Source organism: Anas platyrhynchos, chromosome Z (genome assembly GCF_047663525.1).
Source record: "Anas platyrhynchos isolate ZD024472 breed Pekin duck chromosome Z, IASCAAS_PekinDuck_T2T, whole genome shotgun sequence".
NCBI classification, from domain to species: domain Eukaryota; kingdom Metazoa; phylum Chordata; class Aves; order Anseriformes; family Anatidae; genus Anas; species Anas platyrhynchos.
The window spans coordinates 72,647,047-72,673,218 of record NC_092621.1 but is presented as its reverse complement, the minus strand read 5'-3'; the positions used below and the strand labels follow the sequence as shown (position 1 = coordinate 72,673,218).

The 26,172-nt window shown below is 41.1% G+C and overlaps 1 protein-coding gene across 1 annotated transcript in view; it reads left to right on the top strand.

Annotated features, from left to right (window-relative positions):
* The first annotated feature begins 4,646 nt into the window (after positions 1-4,646).
* The window catches only part of TEK (TEK receptor tyrosine kinase), a 42,861-nt gene continuing 21,335 nt past the window's right edge, over positions 4,647-26,172 (top strand). The window contains exons 1-3 of the mRNA XM_013095202.5: positions 4,647-4,875; positions 17,039-17,350; positions 23,053-23,163. Coding sequence (XP_012950656.2) covers positions 4,824-4,875; positions 17,039-17,350; positions 23,053-23,163 — 475 coding nt within the window. The 5' untranslated portion in view covers positions 4,647-4,823. The remainder of the gene's footprint in view (positions 4,876-17,038; positions 17,351-23,052; positions 23,164-26,172) is intronic.

Genomic DNA, 26,172 nt, shown 5'->3' with positions numbered 1-26,172 from the left:
AGACTTATTTTAATTGCCTGACATAATTTGCGATGATTCAGTGTTAACATCTTAAAGGATATTTGGATCTACATTTGTTACCATTAAACATACTACAGCCTCATTCATCCTTCAAAATGCACTGTAGAAAAATTAAGTAGAAAAACAGTAATAAAGAAAAGAGAGGAGAAAAAATAAAAGCTCTGTGGTTTCTGCTCACCTCATGTGGGATGACTTCTCTTCTAGGCTGCAGAATCCCATTTGTCTCCAGACTTCTTTTAACTTTAGGGCAGCAGGAGTATTAAACTCCCTTACGCTTGTACTCCTAGAACCTGATCCAATCTTGGCAGAGATACACAAGCACTTAAGTTAACTTAGCACATGTTCAGGATCACCCCTTTTGGCATGCATTTTAAAAAAGAGAGCAGACATGCTCTAAAACAAGGAAAGAATGGGGTCAAAAAGTACTGACATCAAGTATGCAGGTTTGTCCTTTTCACCCACACAGTGGGATAAAACTTTCTTCTTATTTATGTGACTTTGTACACATTTGGAACCGTCAGTGGCCAGCATCACTGCTGGTCCCTCACTTCTTACAGTTTCACTCTCCAAGAAATTCTTAAACAGAGTTGATCCCATCCATCAGCAAAGAATTGGGAAACAGGAATTATTTTGTTTGTCTTCTGCTAATAGCTGGTCACCCTAAAATCTACACAAAGCCTCTTTCAGCAAAATACAAGTGACTCACAAAGCTTCCAGAATGCAGGCATCATGCCTTATTCAATACGCTTGATATCCTTCTCAATGCCTTTACTGATACAGAGGACTTAAAGGACTCCTGTATTGTTTCATCAGCTGAACCTTCCCCTTGAGAGAAACCTGAGGTTCCCAAAGGGTCCCGTGTACGATTCCCCTGTAGAAAATGCCATTTTGTTTCATTTACATGGAAAACAAAAGAGCAAAAGCTCCCTTTGGCCAAGGCTATCCTGCAGACTGCTCAGACTCAGCCACTTCCAACACTGTGGTCTCCTGAAGACCCAAGAGAAGGACCTTTTTGACAAGAAAACAAACCAAAACAAAACAAAAAAAAAAAAAAGCTGAGCAAAAAAAAAATATAGCTCTACCTACACACCACAACAAAACCTGTTCCCCCTCCATCTTCTGTACCACCAGTGCCTGGCATGGGTCCACAGCACACAGCACAGGGACAGTTCGTGTCCCCGGCTGCTGCCCCCACTGCCAGGGCCCAAACCAGGGGGCTGTCAGGCTGTGGTCAGCCCCAGTGGCATGGGTTGTTCTGTGGGGGACAGCCAGGTCTGTGTAAGGAAGGCAGCTTAAAACCCCATAAGTTATGAGCCTCTGCTCCACTTTAGCTGATGGCAGCGAGCAGTACTCCTAAAGGTGCTTTACGGCCTCCTGCTAGCACATATTAACATCATGTCAAGGACAAAGTAATGGCTTGCTTCCAAAAAGCATAATACATTCAGACACTGCGGGAGGATATGTGTTTTCTGCTAACACATCTACCTGATTAAAGAAGTGCAGAGTAGCATTGTTTCTTTTTCCTCCTCACATATTTCCATGTGCTGCAGTGTGCATGAATGGATTGTCCTTGAGACAAGCGTGCTGCTTATCTAGAAAGGAAAGCCTGGTGTCAGGAGTTCACAGCACTTGACATATCATAAAATTAGCTTTCGGCAAACAGAGTTATGAAAACCCAAGTTTAACGTTAGGATTATATCTACGTGTCGAAAGACAACTTGTTTCCCTGCTTTAATTAATTTAAAGATGCGTGCACGCTGCCTTGATGGGTGTGTGGCTAGATGTGAATGCTGATACGTGTTCACCAACAAGACTGATGCTCCTGAGGGAATGCTTCAGAAAGCACACAGGGCTGGGCAGGCTTTCCGACTCCCCCAGTGCCTTCGGAATAGCCAACGGATGTTGCTTATGGGGTGCAAACACTGCTGTGAACCCACTTGAGGATGTCCCACAGGCATGTCCATTGGTCAGCCCAGAAGCCAACAGCCTCTATTAGCCCCATGTGCAAGGAAAGTGGGAGTAACTCAATGCCTTGTTTTACTCTGCCTGCCATCCTCACTTTCAGCCTTGTTTCTTTTACTGACAATATGGTTTTGGGGGTGAGGGAAGACACTTAAATATGTCAGACATCTACATATGGGTAAATCAAGCCAGAACAGTGAAATAGTTTAAATTCCAAAAGCTTGTCACATGATTAATTCTAACTTCAATGGGAGCAAAAATCAAACTGTGATGTTTAAATGTGTTCCAAATAGAAACAGATGTGAGCTTAAGCACTTATTACGCATTAAGTAATTGCTGAATCTTAAAATATACACATATAAATAGATGCTATTCGAAATTTCAACAATGAAATGATAGAATGAAACAAAACCAAATGCATGTACCTGATGAGGCTGGTATCCCAATCAAATTCTACCCCTTCCAGTTTCAACACGAATTTGCATTCTTCTTGTATCTGTGAAATATTATGTGTCTAGGCTAGCTGTTTGTATCCCAGAGATAGCTACATTGTCAGGGCACATTAAATGACCAGTAGGCATAAGCTTTTTTTGAATAAGGGTGAATACTCATTCAAAAAATAGTGAATTTCTCCCACAGCTGACCCAGTCATTTATACATACTATAAAATCAGTATCATCTGCAGTCCATATGTGCTGTTGTCCGTCTAGGTGCATTATAAAGGGAAATGTGCACATTCCTTCTCAGTGACCTCTTTATGCACTGGGGAATGAGATTTAAGGGAGAGAAGAGAAGAGAAGAGAAGAGAAGAGAAGAGAAGAGAAGAGAAGAGAAGAGAAGAGAAGAGAAGAGAAGAGAAGAGAAGAGAAGAGAAGAGAAGAGAAGAGAAGAGAAGAGAAGAGAAGAGAAGAGAAGAGAAGAGAAGAGAAGAGAAGAGAAGAGAAGAGAAGAGAAGAGAAGAGAAGAGAAGAGAAGAGAAGAGAAGAGAAGAGAAGAGAAGAGAAGAGAAGAGAAGAGAAGAGAAGAGAAGAGAAGAGAAGAGAAGAGAAGAGAAGAGAAGAGAAGAGAAGAGAAGAGAAGAGAAGAGAAGAGAAGAGAAGAGAAGAGAAGAGAAGAGAAGAGAAGAGAAGAGAAGAGAAGAGAAGAGAAGAGAAGAGAAGAAAGAACGCTAAATTCAGAATAACAGTGGAGAAGCATAGTCTTTACTAATGTTGGTTATCCCCTCTCCCCTCTTAGCAAATCAGAAGCCAATGAAGAAAAAATGAGGAAAGGCGAAGTTATAAGTAGATGGGAACTGTGGTAATACTACTCAGTGTCTGGCAATATACTAAGTGTTCTGATAATGGAGGGACCTATACCACTAGATTTATATAGGATAACATGCAACTGGAGTGTGAATAATCACTTCCTCTTCATGTCTCAGAGAGGAAGAAAATGTTCTCAAAAATCAAATATGGACAAAACACATGTATGTGTGTCAGAGGAACCAGACCAGGGAAATACTTTATATTTTGCCTCCTTAAAGCCTTAAATTGAATTTTAGTGGTGCATGTTTTTCCAAATAGATTTTCAATCTAAGTTCCTACCTGGTTTGGTTTCTGTTTTATTTTGGGGGTATGTTGTAAGGAGCAGTTCTGGGTTAATGTACTGAATCATTGTAGGTGACACCCTTCTGACCACAAGTCACTAGATCTTGGGTGTGAATGACTTCCTCTGTGAAATCTGCACCAACTGAAGTGGAAAAGGTCTTCCAAAGGAAATAAAACTGAGGTAGGATGAATCCGCACCCCCTTTCTAAAACGATGCTGAACATTTGCTTTTCCATACTTGTGTAAAAGTCATTCTGGGTGTTAGCATCTTGGCAGAACTACAGGACTTTCAAATGGTGCATTGTCATGGGTTATATTTAGTCAACTGGTAAATATGATTGCCCTTTATTTGCAATTACACTAATTTATCTGAGTGCTGCCTCTGCATTTATTTCATTAATTTTACTATTTTTTTGTGGTTTTCTTTGTATTTTTTCCTCTTGTTTTGCTTCAGCTTCTGAGTTTTGAGCCCCCCAAGTAATGTGGCATTTTGATTCCACTGAAGTCATAAAAACTCTAGTTAGGATTTATTATCGTAACAAGTTTTCAATCTGTTTCCAATTGTCAGAAGTAAAGAAAAATTGTTTCCAGTAAAGCACACCAAGTAATGGGGTGGTTGGCTGGATGGTGGCTGGAGTTGTTCTGTGCTGGATGCAACTGGTTGCTTCATCAGGGTTTATTTCATAATTTTATTGCTGGGTGCTGAGACGCTTTGCAGACAGCAGCTTCCACACGGGTCGAAAAGTAACTGGAAAGATGAGAGGGGCCTGAGAATCCAGCAAATCTGTGCTGAGGGAAGGGGGTGACACTTTCCACCTACAGTAGCTCAGAGGAGGAGGCTCTGCTCACAGTCTCCTGCCGGCTGGAGGATGCCACCGCTGTTCCTGTTTTGCTGACGGTGGCCAGCAGCCATCCTCTGCTCCCCCAGCAGCTCTCGATAACCGTTTTGATGTATTGCTGGATGGACGGGGCTCGCGCTGCCCTGCAGCCCTGCTGATATAAAAATGCCTTTAAGATCCTGCCTTTCCCATCCTAATCTACAAAGGAAACAGGAAAAAGGAACTTAAACTCCCTGTACTCAGACAGCAATGAGACTGTTCCAGCCTGCTCCGCTGCGCCGGTTTCTTGCCCGTGACTTGTAAACACGCTGCGGCGTAGCATGCTGGAGGAGAGTCGCTGGTAAACTCCTGCCCCAGGAAAAGGATACTCCATGAGTGGCTGCAAGAACTGCATGGATATATCCTGGAAAGCATGGACCCTTTAGCACATCTGGTTCTCTATGGATTCAGCCTGATGATTTCAGGTAAGCTTTTGCTTTACTGTCTGTAGTCGACCTGTCATGCTGTTCTTGCTTCCAACACACAGGCAAAACACAAGTCCCTGCTCCTCATTCTAGGAGTTATCTTAATTGATTTAACTACTTGTGTTTGCTTGAGTGGGACCACTTACCCTGGTGAACACAGCAAGTGAGGGGAGGACAGAGTACAAGCTACCAGGGAGCATGCTGCTATGGCCAGAAGCTGCTGCTACTTCTTTCTATGTGCTGAGCATGCACACAGCAACAGGTTTTCTCTGCTGTCTGAAGGTATTAACTTTTTCCTAAAGCTCATTACATTGAAATTATCAGTGCCATTCCCCCAGATTATCTGCTCTAGACACAGACTAAATGTTAACTCCTTCTGTGCCTCACTTTGTGAACTGGAAATGCCACAGGAAGTGTTGACGTTTCCAGGTATTCCCGTACCAGATTTTAGACAAGTATTATTCCAGTACAAGCTTCTAGACTGGATTCTGCAACTGGAATCCGCATGAAAGTCAGTGGACAAAAAGGACGGAAGAATGCACATTGTATAGGGCCAATTAATAACACTTCAAGCACAGCTGAAGAATGGTTCAGTATTATCAGCAAATGAGATTACTTTAGCAAGTCAGCAGTTAGTCATTAGAGACATCTGCAGAAGGGTACACAGCAGAAATATACTAATGCAAATCTGGTTTATAGCATTCAGAACAGGCAAGTGGGAGATCATTGCTGAAGCTATCACAAGCATAGTCCTGAGGAAGATTTGCTCTTTTCCCATGGGACTCTCGGTTGCTCAGCGTTTAAGCATTGCTATCACCTCTCATTTTTTGATTTTCTGGACAGTTTCTTCAGCTTCTTTTCACACACCATGCATAATCTGTTAAACAGAAATACATCTCAGACAGTAACCTCAGACTCACTCCAAAACATGTCACCGAGACACACATAGGTTCTTCCAGTCCATCTCTCAGCAGAAATACAAGGCACTGTAAAACAGCAGATTGTGTTGCAGTGAAAAACAGAAAGAAGCATGAGGAGGCAGAAGTCCTCCTTGCAGGGTAACTCACTTTACAGTTTCTAGACCTTCATGATTAGCAGCGCGTTAATAGCTAAGTGAACTAATGAGCTTGAGATGTTTCTGATTTTTTAATTATTTTGGCACCTAGAAAAAGCAAGAGATTAACAAAGGAAAAAAAAAAAAATGTATTTACAATCTGTTGAATATGTGTTTGTAAGTATTCTTATCTAGCCAGAGCTGTAATAGGCTGTACATTGTTTACCAGTTCCTCTTCTGTGGCTTAAGTTTCATGACTGCTTAGCTGCACGCTATGTGGCCCTCAGCTCACCTCCAGCTCGTCGCTTTAAGGCAATTTCTGGTGCTCTAAGCATTATGGATGGAGAAGGAGAGACAGACCGATTGCCCCAGCTCTTTCTCCTCACCCTTCATGTTGTACACACCACGATGCCATGGAGGGCAGGCAGTGCCCATGAAGTTGCAGGCATGGCAGAAACAAGCAGCCGGCTGTATGGACAAGCGGCGTGGGTGGACAGTGCCGGCAGCGGGGTGCTGATGGGCTGCCCGTCACAACCCTTTCCACAGGAGCTGGCTGGTTAGGTGTGTATCGCAGTCACACCCATCTCAATAGATCTGTCAGCTTTCCCGCTTTTGTTTGGGAATGATATCATGTTTCCTGGGGCGAGCGGTAGAAGACAATGCGAGCCCGCTTTCCTCCAGATACCACAGGCGGAGCTCAGGAAAGCGGCACTGATATTGCCCCACAGCAGGGGCTCTGCTCCCACTACCACTTCACCTCCTTGCTGCCCGTGGGTTGCCGCGGGGCAGGCTCCAAAACCACCCCACCCTCTTCCACCATCAGCATGCCCCCAGCTACAAAGAATGGCCTTTGATTTAACTCCTTTTTTTGATAACAGTACTCCATTCGCAGCCAGAGCTCAAAGTTTGGTGTTCGGTACCCCTATACACCCCCTGTCATGGTGCCCAGAGAGCCACTGATTGCCACGGTCAGCCTCCAGCTAAACTGACAAACTGAATTTAATTCCAGAGGGATTCTTGAAACTAAACTGTGCATCACCACCTGTGTGTCTTTCGGTTGGTTCTGCTCCAGGCAACGCTTTGTAGAATCAAAGCAATCCTGGAGCATGCCCTGCAATGGGGATTTGAGCCCCAGGGCCACACTGCGGTACAGCCCCTGCTGAGCACGGACCAGAAAAGTGCTCCAGAGTCACCTACTCCAAAACAAGTAGCCCAGTGTCACAACTTGCCCCTTGCAAGAGGCAAGCTTCCTCAAATGGTCTGGAATTCTGCTTGCAGCTTCTCACAGGGGGATAATTCTCAGAAATTATGGTGTGTGAGCCTTGTCTAGGCAAATCAGCCACCCTGAGAAAGATTTGTGGAAACTGGTGACAATTAAACCCAGTTTCAAGCACTTTTTGTTGAGTGCTTCTGGCAGGAAACAAACACATTGTCAGACGTCTCCATTCTCAAAGATGGAAATTTTGGTGCTATAGCTCTGCGCTACCAGTAACATCAGATCCAGCGGGTTTCTAAGATCATTAGATTTCTTATTTTGCTGGGTGATTTTGCTTCTGGATCCATATATTGTAAAAGACTCAAAAGGTTACATTAGCCTTTAAAGAAAGGGTAACAGTGGAACTAACAGTGTAGTGCAATTCAGTACTATATCCCATGATGGGATCAGTAGGTGTTATCATAAAAAACATACATATAACTATAAATATTATTATTACATGACTCCTTTACATATTCAGAAAGTGAAGCAGCTTTTAATATACATTAAAAAATGCACACAAGCACAATTATGATGCTGTATGCCCTTCAAAATGACAAAGAAATTGCATTTTCTAGTTACAGACTGGAAAGTTCTAACAATTCTGTCTCAAGATGTGTTTTTTCTTTATGAACCTTAACTTAACGTATAGAAAACCAACACTTTCTCTGGTGCACTTTCTGATACACTTTCTCACATACATGTCCGTGGCAATGTGCATGACTATCATTCTTCCCATAAATAGAGACTAGGACTGCATGAGCATCTTCAGATCGGCTGTCATCTGACTGCAGTGGCACCTGAACTTTGACCACAGTCTCTCTTGTGGCTGAGGTGCTGTTTTTTTGAGCCTCTTGAAAACTCTAGAAGCAGACACAAACCATGCCTGAGGTTTCAATCTCAAGTATTCTGAAACTATTTAGACTGACACAGAACATTTCGAACACCTACAAGTCAGACATCTTCAAGGCCAGGTTGTAGGAGGCTTTGGGCAACCTGGTCTAGTGGGAGGTGTCCCTGCCCATGGCAGGAGGTTGGATGGCCTTTGAGGTCCCTTCCAACCCAAACCATTCTGTGACCCCATGACTCTACAATCAAACAATTACTAATGCAAATTCCAGAAAAAAAAAAAAAATCTAAAAAGGGCTCTTGCTCCTGAAGCATATTTGATTTGTGAGATCCAGCAGTTGCATCTGCTGGCCACATTTATGTAATTGTCCTGTTGTCTTTTTCATGAGCCTCAAATTTAGATAGAATTTAGATTGTTGCTGAGATATAGCGTTCACTGAACCCAGAATTGAAGGCCTGCCACAGGAATCACTGGTTGAACCTTGGTGACCTGCTGACTCCTGGTACCTCCACACAGGTCTGCTAAGACAGTCATGACTACAAATGGATATATCTACATTTTGGGAGAAAGGAGAGCTGTTCTTTCTGAGTTACACTGCTGACTATATGTTTGCAAAGAAAAAGATTCCAGCTGTGACCTAACTCACTGCCCTGACTCTGCAGCTAGGAGCCAAAACCAACAGCTTCAGCCTGTGCAGGCAGCAGCTCTGTGCACCTACCCTACATGGAATTACAAAAGTGGCCCAAATGTCTTCAGTTTTCTTTATAGCTATATAGATTGCTTTTGGTGTGTGCCTAGTTCAGCCCCAGTGAGAGGCAGGGTGGCTCTCAGCAAGCGTCTGTGCCCAAAGGCCATTCCAGCAGCTGGGAACAGTCAGGGGTGTAGAGGCATTGCATCAGACCCAAAGGAATCAAACCTAAAAGGGAGAAATGAAATCATGCTACATTCACAAGTGTTAACATATGCTGTTGGTTTAGATACAGATTATGTACATACATATTTGATTGTCTGGATATTTAGTCATGATTAAGTTGGTTGGATGGATTACTTTTTTGCTGAAATTTCACTTTAGGGGGGAAAAATATGAAGCTGAAACATTTTACAGAGATTGTCTGATCCCCACATATATTTCATCTGGAAGGCTTTAGGTGCAAAAGAGGGAGCATACAAGTCAGAGAGACTGACTGCAGCTGAGCAGCAGGCTTTAGGACAGGGGAGATGTGGAGCTGATCCTTCGTGTGGGAGGATCCACCTGTGTGGGAGATCTACTCTGTATCAGTCAGGTAGACTTCAGCCTGCTTGGCCCAGTCCTGTCACTTAAACAGAGATTTCCACAGCAGTCATTCCGGTGTGGAGAGTGTTGTGTGGGCACAGAACAAATACTTCAAAAATGGATGCTTCTACTAGCTCTCTGGGATGGACATACAGGTCCAGTGTCAGCTCCCACCATGACCAGTTCTGGGTTGTCTATTCCAGGAGACCTGCTTCTGGAAGTCCTTCATGTCGTATTTGTGTAAGATGCACCTGGGACCTGAGGGATGAAAACAAAATGTGATTAAAGATACTGCAGTGGAGGACTGTTCTCTGAAGACATTATCTACCCTAAGCTACTAGGAAGATCATGTAAAGGACGCTGTTCCACTGCAAGTTCAGTGGAGACTCACTGAATGAGCCAATGAACCAAACCGTGTCTGAAGTATAGGCTTTCCTGTGGAGAGTTTAAAATGCTGACTGTTTTTTTAGGGTGCAGATTTGGTAACTCCTGCAGCTCCCTCATGAGGGGAGCGGAGGGGCAGATGCTGAGCTCTGCTCTCTGGGACAGTGACAGGACCGGAGGGAACATCATGGAGCTGGGACAGGGGAGGGTCAGGCTGGGGGTTAGGGAAAGGATCTGCACTCAGAGGGTGGTCGGGCACTGGGACAGGCTGCCCAGCGAAGTGGTCATGCCATCAAGCCTGATGGAGATCAAGAAATATTTGGACAATGCTCTCAGACACAGGGTCTGGTTTTGGGGTTGTCCACTGTGGAGCCAGGAGTGGTACTCTATGATCCTTGTGGGTCCCTTCCAGTTCAGGATATTCTACAATGCTCTACAATGTTCTATGTTTCTGACACCCAATCTAAGAACAAGTACTAAGAACATCGGTAAAGGGTCATATCAAAATGAAGTAACAAATCCCATGAAAATTCGTTTTCTAATTCATCACTAGAAAACGCAAGCACTTTTATAACTCAGGGATACTGGGTCATTGTTAAGTTCTGAAGGGATTTTTGAAAGACAGGTTCACAAATCTGACATTTCACTGTTCAGGGGTGATGTACTTAAACTTTCTGCTTCAAGGTCAGTTTTTTGCTTATCTGATATTCATCTATTTTTTGCACTGTGTCACCTTGTCTAATGTGGTGGCTTGGTTAATCTCCCTTTTGCAGTCTAGCAAGTTTCTCAAGACAATGCAGTTCCATCTGCACTTCTGACAGGGCTGATAATTTTATCTTGTATTATTTGCTAGTTGTTCAACCTACACCTGCCACTGCTCAGGGACAGTCAAAAAGTGTACTCAGAAACAGCAAAAACCTTGCTCAGAAAAGTCAGTAAGCAGCAACATGAGGATACACTACTAGACAGGCAAGAACATAACAGCTTATGGCCATCCAGCAGCCAAAGCCCACAGTACCTTACATGTGCTATCTGTTCTGATACATCCTATGAAAGCAATATTATTGCATATGTTATTTTGTACACTTCATCTTAGCACATGCACCCAAAAAACATGCCTACATGGTGCACAGAGCAGCTTCATAAAGCAACTGACAAGGACCATCCTTGATATGGACAAACTTACTCTTGCCTGCAAGTACTTCCCTGATGACAGTACCCATATTTGGCTGGCTGCAAACCCCACTGGATTTAGCCTGTTCTGCCCAAGCTGTCCCACATTCTTTATCCTTTTTCAGTATTACCTAGCATGTTGTCAGCTGCTTGCTCAAGAAATTTCTGCTGACATTTTGTTTTCTGCTTTACTTGCAGAAGACAAAACCATGCACAAGGAGAAGTCATGAGAAAGCTTTTTTCTTCTTTCTTTATTTTGGATTACTCCACACAAAAGTCTTTAGGCACCCTCAGTTGGGAAACAGGAAACAAATTGCACGAGTATTTCTTTTCTAGCCTTATCATCTTAAAAAAATTTGATAAGTTGTGAAACTACTGGAATGTAGAGAAAACAGTTTTGCTTTCTTCTGAAAGTAGACACATTTCCTTCAGCTGCTCCAGATGTACCCTAGGGCCCTTAAGAAAGTATTAGCCCTAGGAGATTTGGCAGACTATGACATTTGTCACATTTGTGCTCAGGTTTTCCCACTTCTACTAAGTAGCAAAATGATGTTCTGTCACTAATTTTGGCCTCTTTTTAGTTTCACAATGCCTTTCCTCCCAAAACAATGCCCTGTTTCTAAGGATAAGACACATTGGTTGAGCTACAAGCTGTCCCACAGCTGCCTAGTAGCATCCATGAGATACACAAAGTATGAGCCTCTCCTTGGACACCTGGTACAACAGAAATTATTTCATTGGCAAACCTATTTGCTCTTTTATGAGCTGTTTTTCAGGAACATTTCTGCATTTTATTTTATGTTTTTATCCTGCTGCTGCTGCTATGTGCTGGAGTGCCTTAATCTGTTTGGAGTAACAATAATCTCTGCAGTGTCTTCCTGTTGAGGTCTGAGCTCTCAGAGGAGAATTTGACTCATTGTTAGAAGTCACCCAAGCTGCTGTTGTCTTTGCATGCCAGGCGAAGCTTCCAGGACACCAAAAGAAAAATGAGTCACATAAAATCAAATAAAATGAATATGTGATTTCAAAGGCTCCCCAAATCACTTACTTTTTTGGAGAATGAACCAAAAAATAATCAATATTTATATAAGAAATATTGAGCGCACACCAAATAATAATAATAATAATAATAATAATAATAATAATAATAATAATAATAATAATAATAATAATAGCCAAATTCGGGTGCAACATATATTCTATTCTCCACATAAAAAATATTCCTAAACAGCTAATTTTTGGGGCCAGTTTCTGACTAATTTTAATATTAAGTAAGGAGTACTCATTTCTTCTTTCTTAGGAGTAACGGATCAGGTCTCTATTTTGTTAACTTCTTCATATTTCAGCTGCATTATTTCAATCTTCTAAATTGATGAATTTGTTAATAAATAGATTTCAATGTAATTCATTCAGTAGTTCACTAAGAGTTAATCAAATACTATATTTTTTTCAGCAATATTGCTTGTATTTTTGATATTTGTTTTCCTAAATAGCTTACTTATATTATTCTAGTTTGTTGGGTGGCTTTATGCAGTAAAATAGAATCAAGGAGTGTGCAGCTGAACAGATAAGTACAAAACAAGATACAAGGAGAAATCTGAAGTACGGGTGATTTCGCAAGTTAGGTTTGCTCTATATCAAAACCGCATACTTTCAACCTCTTGGTGTTGTGGTTTGTTTGTTGTTTTTTTTTTTTTTTTTTTAGGAAACATGAAAGAGAGCAGGGTTGGTGGCTTGACAGTCTGTGATACACATTTTCACCAGTTTCAAAATAATTATTCAGCCCTGTGGTTAGTATTAGAACAGAAATATGAAACTGATTGCTTTGCTCTCAACATAACACCAAACATACACTAAGCACAGATTCTAGTATAGTACCTCTATGATTTATACTCACATTTTCAGGTAGTAGCTAATAGAAATAATTTGCGATCCAAGCAATAACAGTAATAAAAACAAGTAAGCAGTTCAAACTTACATCACCTTTCTTTCCTCTCACTATACCTGATGAAAAAAGAGCTGGAATTTACTAGGTAAAAACCTTTCTGCTTTCTCCTCACCTCCTCTCTTAATTAATTAATTGATGTTTCCAACCACCTCCTACAACAGCTCTTCTTTTTTCTTTATTATGCTCCAGATGCAAAGGGAAGGACTTCCATCTCATAGCCACCTCAAGTAATTAATAACAAAGCTCTACAAATGAAAATATCATTAAAATGAATATCATGAAAATGAAAGCATCATTAGATCTTCAATAGCTGTAGTGCTGTGAATCAATTTTTTTCCTCCCACTACTACCCTACTAACATTTACTCAGAACTTTGCATTCACAATGAACTCTGCAAATTTGGACTGATGGTTAATATGTGTTTGGGGGGCAGTGGGTTACGGTCATTGTTCACCTTGATGAAGCTGATTGCTGTGGATGACTGCTGTGGTGGAGGTGCATTAGCCACTGCACAGTACTGACAGTTTTCCAGTTAACAGGGAACTTTTCAAAGGCCTCGTGTTAGGCAGAAATTGTAATGAGTATTTCCATGATTTCCCGGGAACCAGACAAATGTTAAGTATAAATCACGAAATACTTGAGCAGTTTTCTGCAATTTTCTATTTTCATAGCACTTGCTGTATGTGTTCATCTATGGCATTAAGTTATCTCGTCTTGAGATTGCCTCATTGTTTTGTTCCCAAACTAGTGTCTAGCACCAGTTCTGGTCTAGGGAAGTGATGTTTCAAATTTTATTAGAGAATGTCTTGCTCTTTGAGCAGACCTGTGTCTGGGATATGTTCCAGGGAATTTCCCAGAGGTGTTTGATCAAGCTTCTGTCAAGTTTTGCTGGTGCAACAAAGCACTGAAAACACGTTGATTGTGTGCCTGTTCAAATGGCATTTTGATAGGGAATGAGAATGCATAGAGGCTGCAGAAAAAGCATGATACACACTTATTCTGTTCCACTCTGTTCCCCAGAGGACTATGTACCGGAGAAGCTATGAAAGACCAAGGAAAAAGTCTTGCTGGTGCTGCCCCAGTCAGTACAGCCCAGTCTTAATTTATAAGAGAGAGCACAGTCTTGTAGTTAAGGCAGGGGCAAAGGTCTCCCTGCATATGTTTTGCTACTTGGGTTTCAGTGGGTGCACTATTATTTAAACTTACTGCTCGGGAGGATGCCATTTTCTCTGTGCCAGGAAAGCACAAAGCACTATGCAACAGTGAACATGTGCCATAAGTATCAGGCAATTAATCCTCTCTGCATGGCATCTCCCATTTTCAACACCAGCTTCTGTGAGTGTTCTCCCTTCTCTAGATGTATTTGCACACACAGCAAATTGCCTTCCTGATAGGTCAGTCCTTTAAGGACCAGGGCAGGAGTCAAAGGACTTTTTCAAGGAAACATGGAGTATTGTCACTGATACAGGGACAGGCTGTTTCCTGTCTGTATTTGTTGTACTTTTCTCAGAGAGCCAAATCCTGTTGTCCTTATTTGGTCCTTGCATGCTCAAAGTATTCACTAATACCAAGAGCAGGATTTGTCTACTTTTTGCAGCCCTAGGTAATGAAAATTACTTCTCAGCAAGGATGGTTGGGTCCTTACTGAGATGCATTACCAGGAAGACATGCTCTAGGAAACCCTAAGCACAAAGCATATGTAGATTTTACACTTTTCTGTTGTTCTTTGTGTTGTTGTTTTTTGTTTGTTTGTTTTTGTTTCTGTTTTTCCATAACCTGAGCACAGGAACTCCCAGGGGAGTCAAGGATAGCTTTCCTGTCACCTCAGAGGCCTTAGGCTGACTTCAAAAGGCCAGTCCTGCTAGACTCTTGAGCTGAACTAGTGAAATGCATTCATGTAAACACGCTGCAGGGGTCAATCTTTTCAAAATACACCTGAAGTCTACCTTTACTTAGTGCAAAACTTTCACCTGGATGTATTTTAATTTCTGCATGCAATATACTCCAACTGTGAAATCTTAGCTGCCAAATCATGTCTGGGGAATGATTCAGTACTTAAGCATAAATATTACTCCGTATTAGACACAGAAAGGACTTTAAATGCTGCTCCGTAAAGACATGAGACTCCATCTGTGTTACATCAGCATCACACAGGTGTTTGAGTTGCTCCACAGGGTTTAATATGCCAAAGGACGCCTATATTTAGACAATCCACCAACACTGCTCATCCAGCTGTGACTAGATTTGGATTCCTCCAGAATAATCACAAGTAAAAATGAGTGATAGGCCTGAGCTAAGGTTGTTCTACACCTTGACTTACACAATTTGTATCGCTCCAAAGAAACAGAAAACTGTGCAGCAAATGCACCGAATCTGATAATGCCTTGCTCTATCTTGCACAGGGACTCAAGGCAACACAAAAGCTAGTCCTCAGATTTCACTTACAACTCAGATTTCTCTTACTACTTCTCAGCATGTTAAAAGGCTGAGATACAGGGCGAGAAGAAGTGTTATTGTCACCTTTCACTTTGTGTTGGAAGTGAAGGAACAGAGAAGTGCTGGGAGCAGAGAAATGGAACCAGAGGCCTGCATACACAGCAGCTCCCGAGGGACCCCAGCAATGTGGGTCCATCAGCCTGCATATTGTGCCCTGTGGATGCTAGGCAGAAACATCAAAATACTTGCAACCTAACCTGCAGCACCCTTCTTGATCTCAACTCAGATCACTGTAGCAAGTCACACAGTCTGGATCCAGATTTGATTCTGAGATCCATGGAAGTCTGCCAAAATCGGGACCTTGCGATTTATGATTTTAAGCATATCTCCACCTGGCATGTGAGACCATGGGACAGATCCCTGCTAACATAAAGCTCTCTGCCTTCAATGTTGGTGAGTTTTGAACCACATCTGCCTACAGCTGGTGTGTCAGACCCACAGTTAAGAGCACAAATGCTCCTCAGATAAGAAACATACTTAGACAAATGACCTAGGAACAAATGCACAAGTCTGGCTTCACTTGTATCACACAGCTCTTTAGCTTCACTCCAAGGATTTACTTTTGTGACGTGCAGCAGGATGAACTGACTCTGCTGACCCCTACCTTTATGCAGTGTTTACTGTAACGGCATGCTGCATCCTTTCCAGGAGGTTTCATTTCTCCATTGTGTAACCGCGAGTTATCTGGGCTGGCACAGCGCGGGGTGGTGGCTGTTGCAGGGCTGGGTGTGGTGAGTGTCAGCGCACTGTTGAGATACTTTGGTCCCCAGAGTGGCTGCTGGCATGGCAAGCAGAGAAGGACCTCCTCCCTTGGCCCCGAGCTGGAGGGACACACGCAAAGGCTGCAGTAAGCACTGAGACCTTTTGGCCTCCCTTATCTAAGACTATACCCGTTCCTTCCAACGAAAGAAACCTTTGGAAGCCGAATGGCACTAAAATGTTGAGTCTCTCTGTATAAATACAAAGCATGCTTGTATCCAAAGCAGGAAAATAGATGTGATAAATAAAAGAAATCAATTATTCTTCCTGTTTCAGCTGGAAAAAATGTTACCGTTTCCCTTCTCCTTACCCTGGATTTCAAAGGTGAAGGGACACACCTATTATTTGCAAAGCGTTGATTATAGGAGACTTTTACTCCCCTGCTGCCATCCACATTCGAACAACTAAGTCTGGCAGTAAAAAAAAATTTTTTCAAAATATTTGAAAAAGTATTCCAAGTGTTCAAAATACTGCTAATTCGTAAAGCTGAATGACACATCCTCCTAATACGAATTCATACATATTAAACCCATGTAGAGGACATAGCAGAAACTCTGTTAAGCTGACGACCTGATGATAACCAGTCCTCTCAGTGGTAAAGCACCACACTTGAGGCAGTTGTGTACATGTCCAGCTAATCAAGGAGCCATCTGCTTCTGCAGCCCAAGATTTTCCCTGGGCTTCTGAAACAGCTTTAGGAAGTACTTACACAAGCCTGGCAGGTTTATTTCTTCTTCTGAGAAGAACAAAGCTTATCTGTTCTTGACATATTAAGTAAATCCTAAACTCTTACTAGCTGTAACAGAACAATTAATCAGCAGTCATTTTATTTTGCCATAAAGCTGTGTAAGACTCAACCAGAGGAAGCCTGCATGCTGGATGAAACAGTTCCTCTGATGATTTGATTAGCTGTGAACTCAAAATCTGCAGTAAATTTTCTTCACTTGCTGTTTGCTTTTTTTTTTTCTTAGGTAAAGTGGAAGCAGCACTGGACCTCATACTGATCAACTCATTCCCTCTGGTGGGCAACTCAGAGACATCACTCATCTGTATTACTTCCAAGTGGCGCTCCCGTGAGTCCATCACAATTGACCGAGACCACGAGGATGTGACAAACCAGCACCGAGAGCCGCTGGAAGTGAGTGAAGACTCAAAGAGAGCCACAGCCAAAACGGTGGTGTGGAAAAGGGAACAGGCCAGCGAGACTATTGGAGCATACTACTGTGAAGGCAAGCTCAAGGATGAGGTGACGAGGATACACACCATGAAGATGCCGCTGGGAGGTACTGCATGGGGATCAGAGCTGAATTTTGCATGTCACTGTGTGCACACCAGCAGTTGTCCATGGTTAACACAAGTGGGCATGAAAGTGGCTCCAGAGCTGGCAAGACTGCCTGGAGTCAACAAAAATAGACCGGGCTCAAGTCCATGTTTTTCTTCTGAAGTGCAGAGACAACTGATTGATACTAGCTGCTAGTCATTTCCTCGTGGAAGTTAGTCAGACATCTATAGGTGCTCTGCCTGCATCTGGCTACTGCCAGGAACACGCAGTCAGGTGATAAAGACTCACTGATGCCACAAAATAATGCACATGAAAACCCCTTCCCTGAAATTTTCACACTCTAGACCCTTGATTTCTAAACACAGTTACACCTCAAATCTTGACAGGTTTGGGATGTAGACAGACATACATTGCTGTCCTTTTCCTTGGTAGGAAACCTAAGCCTGGAAAATAACTGCCCACAGTTCGGCATAGCAACACATCAAACACTTCCGATTTGCACAGTCTGTCAGCACAAAAAATCCAGCACAACAATGGAAAGGGACTCCAGGGAAGTTTCTCTGATTCTAAGAAGGTTATTCACAAAAATACACTGCACGCTACACTTTGGATTTGCTTTGTGTTGTAAGGCTATGAAGAATAGAAAAAATAATTTTGGCAGTGAGATAGATAGTGGGGCGCAAAGGTGGGTTTCCCAAAGACCATCACGCTGTCCTGTATATGGCCTTGTAATATTTATAGGACAAATTATAAAGCACAGAGATTACCATAAACTACAGAAAAAATCAAGGAATTCTGGCCAGTATCCCAAAGCAAATCAAGTTTTTAGAACTTCCACTGATTTTAGCACAATTTACTGTATTGCTAACACTTTACACCACAGCAGCTGGGCTGTTAGGGCAATTGACATTTTTTGTCTTAATTTCTAAAGTAAGAAGAGGAACTATCATCTCCCAAAATGACACAGTCCTAGGAAAACAAAACAAAACAACAAAAAAAAATTAGAAAAAGAGATTTTTCTTTTGTCTGAGTTATGGCTGGTGTCTATTTGTTTCTCTTGGTATGGGAATGTTCCAAGAAAGGTGGGCAGGACAAGCACATTTTTATTTGTCTTGTGTCTCTTCTGGCCCAATGTTGTCTTGAAGGGTTTTCTTTCACCAGGAAAGCTCTGAGTGTCCACCTCATTTGCATGGCAGTTAATTCTTTTATTTCAGAGGAAGCTGCAGTGGGAAGGGGGACATAAGATAACAGCCCATGGAAAGCTCTGGAGGAGGGAATGACATCTTCATGTTGACCCTCCCTCTGGCAGAATGCCGATGAGCTGAGCACAGCTCTGGCTGCCGTGTACAGCAACCTTCATGTGTGGATGCGTGTCCTCTGAATCGATAAATTTTTTGCAGTCGCTATCTGTGCAGCTAGCAACAGAGAAATTAATCAAACTTTGAGAGCTTCTTATTTTGTTCTAACAAAAGAACAAAAAGTTGTTCTAACCAGAAATAATGCAGCATTCATGTCAGCTGTAGGTATGCTTCTATGAATCATTTCTGAGTTTGAGTCTATTCCTCAGATTTTCCTTGCAAAAGCTTGACTAACAAAATTTGAGCTAGAAACAGTGTTGAACAGTCTAATCAGCTTAGATGGGTGAGAAAGAGGCATGACAGACATTCTCAAAGCTATTAAGTCCACAGAAAGAGGAAGAAAAGGTCAGTGAAGGACTGTGCAGTTTGGCAGAGCATCTGTAATTGGAAAACATGCCTTTTTGCCCTTTACTGTTGTTGTCTGAATAATTTTTAAAGACGCAGCCTGTTGTCCAACACTGAAAGTTAAGCAAGAGTTGAAACATGCCGTTTCCAACTGAGGACACAAAAGACACGGGAAGAAGAAGCACTTTTGAAAATCCAGCCACTGTGTTACAGCCTCTGGCCAAGAAGCCACTGAAACACTCACTGAGCATCAATCACTTGGGTAGCCCCTCTGACTTCATGGCAGGGGAAACAGCCACCTGCTTTATTATGTACCTGTTGTCAGATGTGAAGATACAGTGAAGACGTTCACTAAATAATAGGAAGAATAACATATTCATTTTCCTATTTCACTCTACACATGTGCCATTCTGAAAGTAAGGAGTCCATTTTCCTGCATATTTTAGTATTTCAGCATTATGGTTACACACGTAATATTCATGCATGCAATAATAAGGATCAGACTATGCTTTTCATGTAGATGGGGAGTAACTATTATACTGTATATAGCATACACACCTAGAATAGAACACTACATAGTTTGCCCTGCATCTAGTCATACACAGTTTGTTCAATTTCTCTACACCATAAATATGTTTTTTCACATATATGATTTTGAGTTTCTTCCACAGAAACTCTCCAGAGCAGGCAAAGGGACAATAATGGAAACACTAGTGAGAGAACGTTACAACACTTATCCTGCAACTCAGTTCATTATGTCTCTATAAGGAATTGGCACACTCAAGATGTGAAATCATGAAATACAACTCACAGTCTAAAAATACTTTGGAACTGAGCCTACCAGGGACCGTGGGTTCCTTTCCATTGCAACAATACTGTGAAGATAAAAAGGCTTGTGGTTAAGCTAAACAACATACAAAGGAAAGAAAATGGAAACACAAAAGTTTAATATCTTGTTAAAACAATTAGTAATTCTTCACAAGATTTAGTCCAGAACCACTACAACTAAAACACTTATGATCATTTGTAACTAACCATTCGTTTTTAGGAAAGCTCTTGAATTTTTGTTTCCTAAATATTTCACGGTTTTCAACAGGTATTTGTTATTCACAAATAACATCTAATTCAGCAGCTGACAGAAGTTGGGACTGCTCTTAGTTTTTGCTTGCCCGTTTTTAATGAGAACTTCTTTCATTATTCTGTATGAAAATTCTCTGTTTCTCTAAGACATAAGCAGAGATACCAGTACCTTGGTAACTTGGCAGAAGCTCGATGGATTCCTGCTGTAGCATGCAGGAAGAGTCTTGCTGAAATCAATTAGATAGCACTTACTGAGGAAGTTGTGAAAACATATGACAGAGGCTCATTTCAGTTAGAAATAAAACTTTTAAACATCAACATTCACAAGGAAAGAAAATTCTGGCAGAAAGGCTGGCTTGGATTGACAGAAATGTTTTAATCTTTTCTCAAATTTTACTTATTATTATTTCACATAATGATACACAATCATTTTGATTTAAAATTAAAATGCCATTCTGAAATGAAAGTATTAATATATTATTTCCATAAATATTGCAAAAATACTACTTTTTTTTTTTTTTTTTTTTTTTTTTTCCTCAGATTTTACAAAATACTATTCTGGAGATATTAACACCATTATAGCTTCATATTAGCTTTGGAGCAGCATCTACCTGATGTTTATTTACAACTCTATAACATGTAAAATATAACAGGAAGTTAGTTGATTTTTACCCCTGTTTTCTGATCCTATCCCTCTATATTTATTCGCAACCAAATTTCAGTCACAGACTCCAGATTTGTTTTCTGCGACCACTGGCAAGAACCAAAGTAGTTCCTTGATAGCTTTCTAAAAATGAAAAAAAAAAGAAAAAAAAAAGAGAGAGAAATTAAAGATAAACGGATTTTTTTTTTTATGATTAAATTGCCTACCAGTTTATACTAACTTGTGTAGGTGTTCCTTAAACAAAATATCCCATGAAATAAATCTGACTTAATCTGACTTTAATAAAAATGTACAAGTACATGTAACAAGTACAGAGACAACCAGGACAGGACCATGAACAGCTCTGAAGCAATCCCTCCCAGCTGAGGCTCAGGTGAGTCTTTCTGTTGGAGAGGTCCCGTGCACCTTCCTAGCAAGGAAGGAAGGGCAGTAGCACTGAGCTTCTGCAAGCTGGCAGAAACAAGATGCAGGAGAGGCTGACCTAAGAGCAGCATGCATGGGAGGCACTTAAGGCTAAACAGCCTCGATAGTAGAAAGAGAAAATGGCCTAGAAAAAATCAATGCTTCACATCCCTGGGCACTGTACAAAGAAGAGTACAAGGATGTAAAAGACTCAGAAAAGGAGCTGATTAGGCAACTTCCAGGAAAATTCAGAATTTTCTGGACACATGACATATCTATTAATAACAGTAGGACATAAAATCTCAGGACTAAAACTATAAGAAAATATGAATTTATTCTAAAAAAAACCCTCAGTTTTCCCTAGGAACTTTCCATCTAAAAAAAAAGGAAGCATCTTTAATCTCACCTACCTTGTTTTAAAGTAATATATTGCAATTAAAACGAACATTTCACTGGTTACAAAAAATACAGTTTCTTGAGATTCTTCTGCCTCTACCCCAATGGTCTTTTGACCTTTCTTCTACTGATAATGACATCTAAAAGACAAAAATTCTCTGAAAATCCCTCTATCTACTACAACCTTTTTTTCTTAAATCAAGAGCTATAAACAAACACATAAAAGTACTTTCTTTTCCTTTTTGAGCAGGCAAATGAATTTCTATTTCCCTGGAAACTAAAAATAAAAAATAAATATTTGGAAGTTTAATTCAATTATTAATGTTGAATGCAATTCCAGTTGAAAAATCCACTAGAAAATTGTAAAATACCACTGACCTAGAAAGCTCCTCCCACAAAATCTCTATTTTAATTAAGTCACATTTTCAGATGAGAGTATTTTGGTAAAAACAACACTGGCTCTGAGAACAGTTTCTTCGTTTATTCTCAGTGCAGGCTAACACCCTCAGCATTTACAGACAGCAGTTGAACAAACACGAAGACAGGCCACTCTATCTTATTGCCTCCCCCCCCTCTCCCCCAACCCTTGCAGTATGCTGATCTGTCTCAACTGTTCTGCACCAGAAAGCTGAACCAGTAAAGAACTGAGTCACTCAGCCTATTTATTTGTCTGCCAACGACTGCTTGTTCCTTACAATACATTTTCCAGTACTTTATCCAGTCTGTTTGAAAAATGTCTCAAGGGATGAAGAAACTTAGGAAAGCATTTTACAGCCAGGTGGAGTTCCTAGTTAGGAAGTGTTTCCAACTACTCAACCAAAATCCCTTTTTCTTTTCTTTCTTTTCTTTCTTTTCTTTTCTTTTCTTTTCTTTTCTTTTCTTTTCTTTTCTTTTCTTTTCTTTTCTTTTCTTTTCTTTTCTTTTCTTTTCTTTTCTTTTCTTTTCTTTTCTTTTCTTTTTTCTTTTCTTTTCTTTTCTTTTCTTTTCTTTTCTTTTCTTTTCTTTTCTTTTCTTTTCTTTTCTTTTCTTTTCTTTTCTTTTCTTTTCTTTTCTTTTCTTTTCTTTTCTTTTCTTTTCTTTTCTTTTCTTTTCTTTTCTTTTCTTTTCTTTTCTTTTCTTTTCTTTTCTTTTCTTTTCTTTTCTTTTCTTTTCTTTTCTTTTCTTTTCTTTTCTTTTTTCTTTTCTTTTCTTTTTTTTTCTTTTTTCTATTTTAATGCTCCAGGTTCTAGTAGCACTCTGATGTTTCAGATTATTGTTAGATTATTATTACTGTTTGCAAAAGCACAGGGTAGAGATGGCTGATGCTAAACAGTCAGTGTGTGCAATAAGGCAATTTAAACATCAGAATCTGAGTGGGGGTCATCCAGTAAAACCATTCCCAGCTTCCAGCCCAGAGATCAGGTAGAGATAACAACTGCTGCTATTTATCCTAAACTTATGTCCTGTTCTGTTTTTTAGCTTCATTCCACCCAGTGGCCTTAACTGTTACAGCAAACAAGGGAGAGCACGTGAATATTTCCTTCATCAGAATGGCAGCAAAAGAGGAAGATGCAGTGATCTACAAAAATGGTAATTAACCTCTCCTCTTCCTACTATCGTTGTCTTAGCCACCTGCTAAGACATTACTCGAGGCATATCTCCTTATGCATCTAATGTTCCCTAAAGGAATTATTTCCAATATCTAAATAGTGAAATTGATTGATTTATTTCTTTTCCACCAGAATGTTCAATGCCTTTGCTTGGTTCCTTTTTCATTCCTTTTTCATTTCTTTCTCTATCCCCTCATACCTTTTTTTTTTTCTTTTTTTTTCTTTTTTTTTTTTTTTTTTTCCCTCTGAAGGTTTATTTACTGAATCTGTCTTTGCATTTCTACTGCTTCTTAACTGCTTACCATTCTTCAAATGGCTTTCATAGGCCATTGAGCTTCTGTGACGCTTTTTAGATTAAGAAATTAAGCACTAGTAACCTGCTGATAGAAAGGCAGAACTGTGAACAGAACCTTATCTTCCCTTCATCCAACTACAAAAACAGTCAGGTTGTAGAATTTATGACACCAGCTTTTCTGTCTAACATAGCACCTAAATCACATGTAACTAACTCAGTGCTCAGCTGCACATTGCTGCTGCCCAGCACTTGGAAATATGTGCAGTTTGCTGTGTACCTCCTGTAGAAATGGAGGTAGCTAAAATTCACAGTGCAATCATATTTAACCAGAATGTTAAATGTCAGCAAATTCTAGCTGCGGAAAACACATGTAACAACATTCTGCTCCATCTTTGTCTACTGACAGTCTAGTTCACAGTGAACTACCAGGAGACAGGGAGTAAGTAGAGCAGGATTATATCAGTATGTGCCAGCACACTGCAGAAGACTGCATGCAGTCAGTCTGCTTCAGTCCCACTTACTGAACACTCACAGCTCCTTTCTGCAGGCTGGGAGAAAAAAAATCACTTGTCCTTTCAGGGTCCCCAAGGAAATTTTGTGACCCCCCTGTCAGCATTTTCCCATGCAAGTTCCAGCTGGTATGTTGGTGCAGGAGTGTTTACATCCTGGTGCTGCCTTAGCTGGGGCTCCAACTGGAAATTTGGCAAAAAGCCTCAAATTAACTCTGGACAGTAGGTCAAGTCCTCCACCTGAGACTGCAGCTGAAATATCATCCCGGAGGATTCCTGATACAGCACCTGGCAGAGAACAGAAAAAGCATGTCCTGATACATTTAACTGTTGCTGTCTTTTGCCTCAGTCATTTAAAGTAATGCTTCCCCCTTGCAAACCCTCACAAAGGTTTTCCAGTGAACAAAACTGGTCTGTTAAGCAAAATTGTGTTAAGACATTGACATAACATGGGCCATCATAGAAAAAGAGCCACAGAAAGTGACCCTTGCTAATGCAATGCTAGCATAAGGCTTTCTTAATACTTTGCTGTCAGCATTGTTTGCAGATTATGACTCAAAAGACATGCAAGCAAACAAAAACAGTTCCAGAACTAATCCCTTGCATTCATCTTCTCTGGCCTTGTTTCCTTGAAGAAGGAAACATCAGACTTGTTGTCATGGTCTTCCTGCTGTTTTGACTGTGACTCTCAACAAATTTTAATCTTTTGAGGCTGCCTGAAGTTTGACTGCTAGGTAGTGTGATCCCAGACAGTGAGCACCTGCTTATCTTCAGCCTGTGCACTACTTCAGCATAGTGAAAAAAGGTCTGTGGCTCCTTACCAGGTTCCATTACCACAATAAATGTAAGGAGATGCAGAACATATAAGCATTTGGTTTGTGGTAGTATTATCTGGTCCACGGCCACTCAACATAAAAGACTAAGATGGGAAATAAGAGAAGTAATAAATAACCAGATGCACAAACCCTAAGAAGCAGCAGATAACAGAGACAACACTGAAGGCTGGAGTTCTCCAGCTGCTGAGAGGCCACATGAGGAAGAACACCACACACTGAGGAGCTTCAACCAGAGCTGATAAGAAGGGGGATTATCATGGTTCTCAAGGAAAAAAGGGCAAATTTATGATGAGATGATCAAGGGGGAATGGGAATGAGTGAAATAACTGTATGTTTGGGGACAGACCCAATGGGGGGAAAGCAAAGTGGAAAGTAACAAGCATTGGAGAAAGGTACAGAGAGCAGGCAAAAGGTGTCACTTGCACCAGTGTATGCTGTGAGCCAGGACACTCACCTGGCACAGCCTTGCTCTACAGCTAGTCTGATCTTATTAAACTGTAGTCTTAATTATCCTTCAACATGTATGCGCACATCTAACATGTCTGTGCTTGTCTATATTCTGCTGGTGACCTTCAGGCCAGATCAGAAGGCAGGAAGCACAACAGGACTAACTCCTCACAACTGGAAATGCATGCCTGGAATCAAAGGGTCTTTGTAGGGCCAGCAGCCGGTGACACTGGGTGTCTATGTCCAATTACGGCAAGGACCTTTGTGAGCCAGTGTGTGTGAGCAAAACACATATGTTTTGGTAATTGCCGGCTGGAACAGGCATCAGCAGGCTGCAGCAGCATTGCTGCAACAGATTGGGGTGGGAGGACTCCCTGGGGTCCTAAGTGCACTGGATGGAGCTTCTGTTTGACAGCAACCCATGTTCAAATGTTATTACTTGGTGATCCAGAGGGATGGGAGAAGACTAAATGTTTTCACCTTACTTAGCAAGCATGCATGACCAACTACAGCAAACCTAGAATAATACAGACAAGCTCCCATGGTGGAAAAAAAAAAAAAAAAAAAAGAGAGAGAGAGAGAGAGAGAATCATATTAAGTTTGTGAAGAAATGATAAAGCTGTGCTGTTGTCTTTCTGTAAATCTCTGAGCTACTGAGATTAAATAGGACCTGCCCAGCATTTGCTGTTTAACTCCCAGCCACACTAGGGCTCCTCACAGGGAATCACCCTGACTTCAAGGAAGCCCAAGGAATAAAAAGCTTTTAACCACAAGACTACTAGCAACATTCTTGTAAAGCACTGCTTAACTCCAAGCTGTTTGCACCATTCATCTGCTACATCTCAAGATCCAGCTTCCTTTTCACTTGTACCTCTCCAACTACCAAGAATTAGCACAGTTAA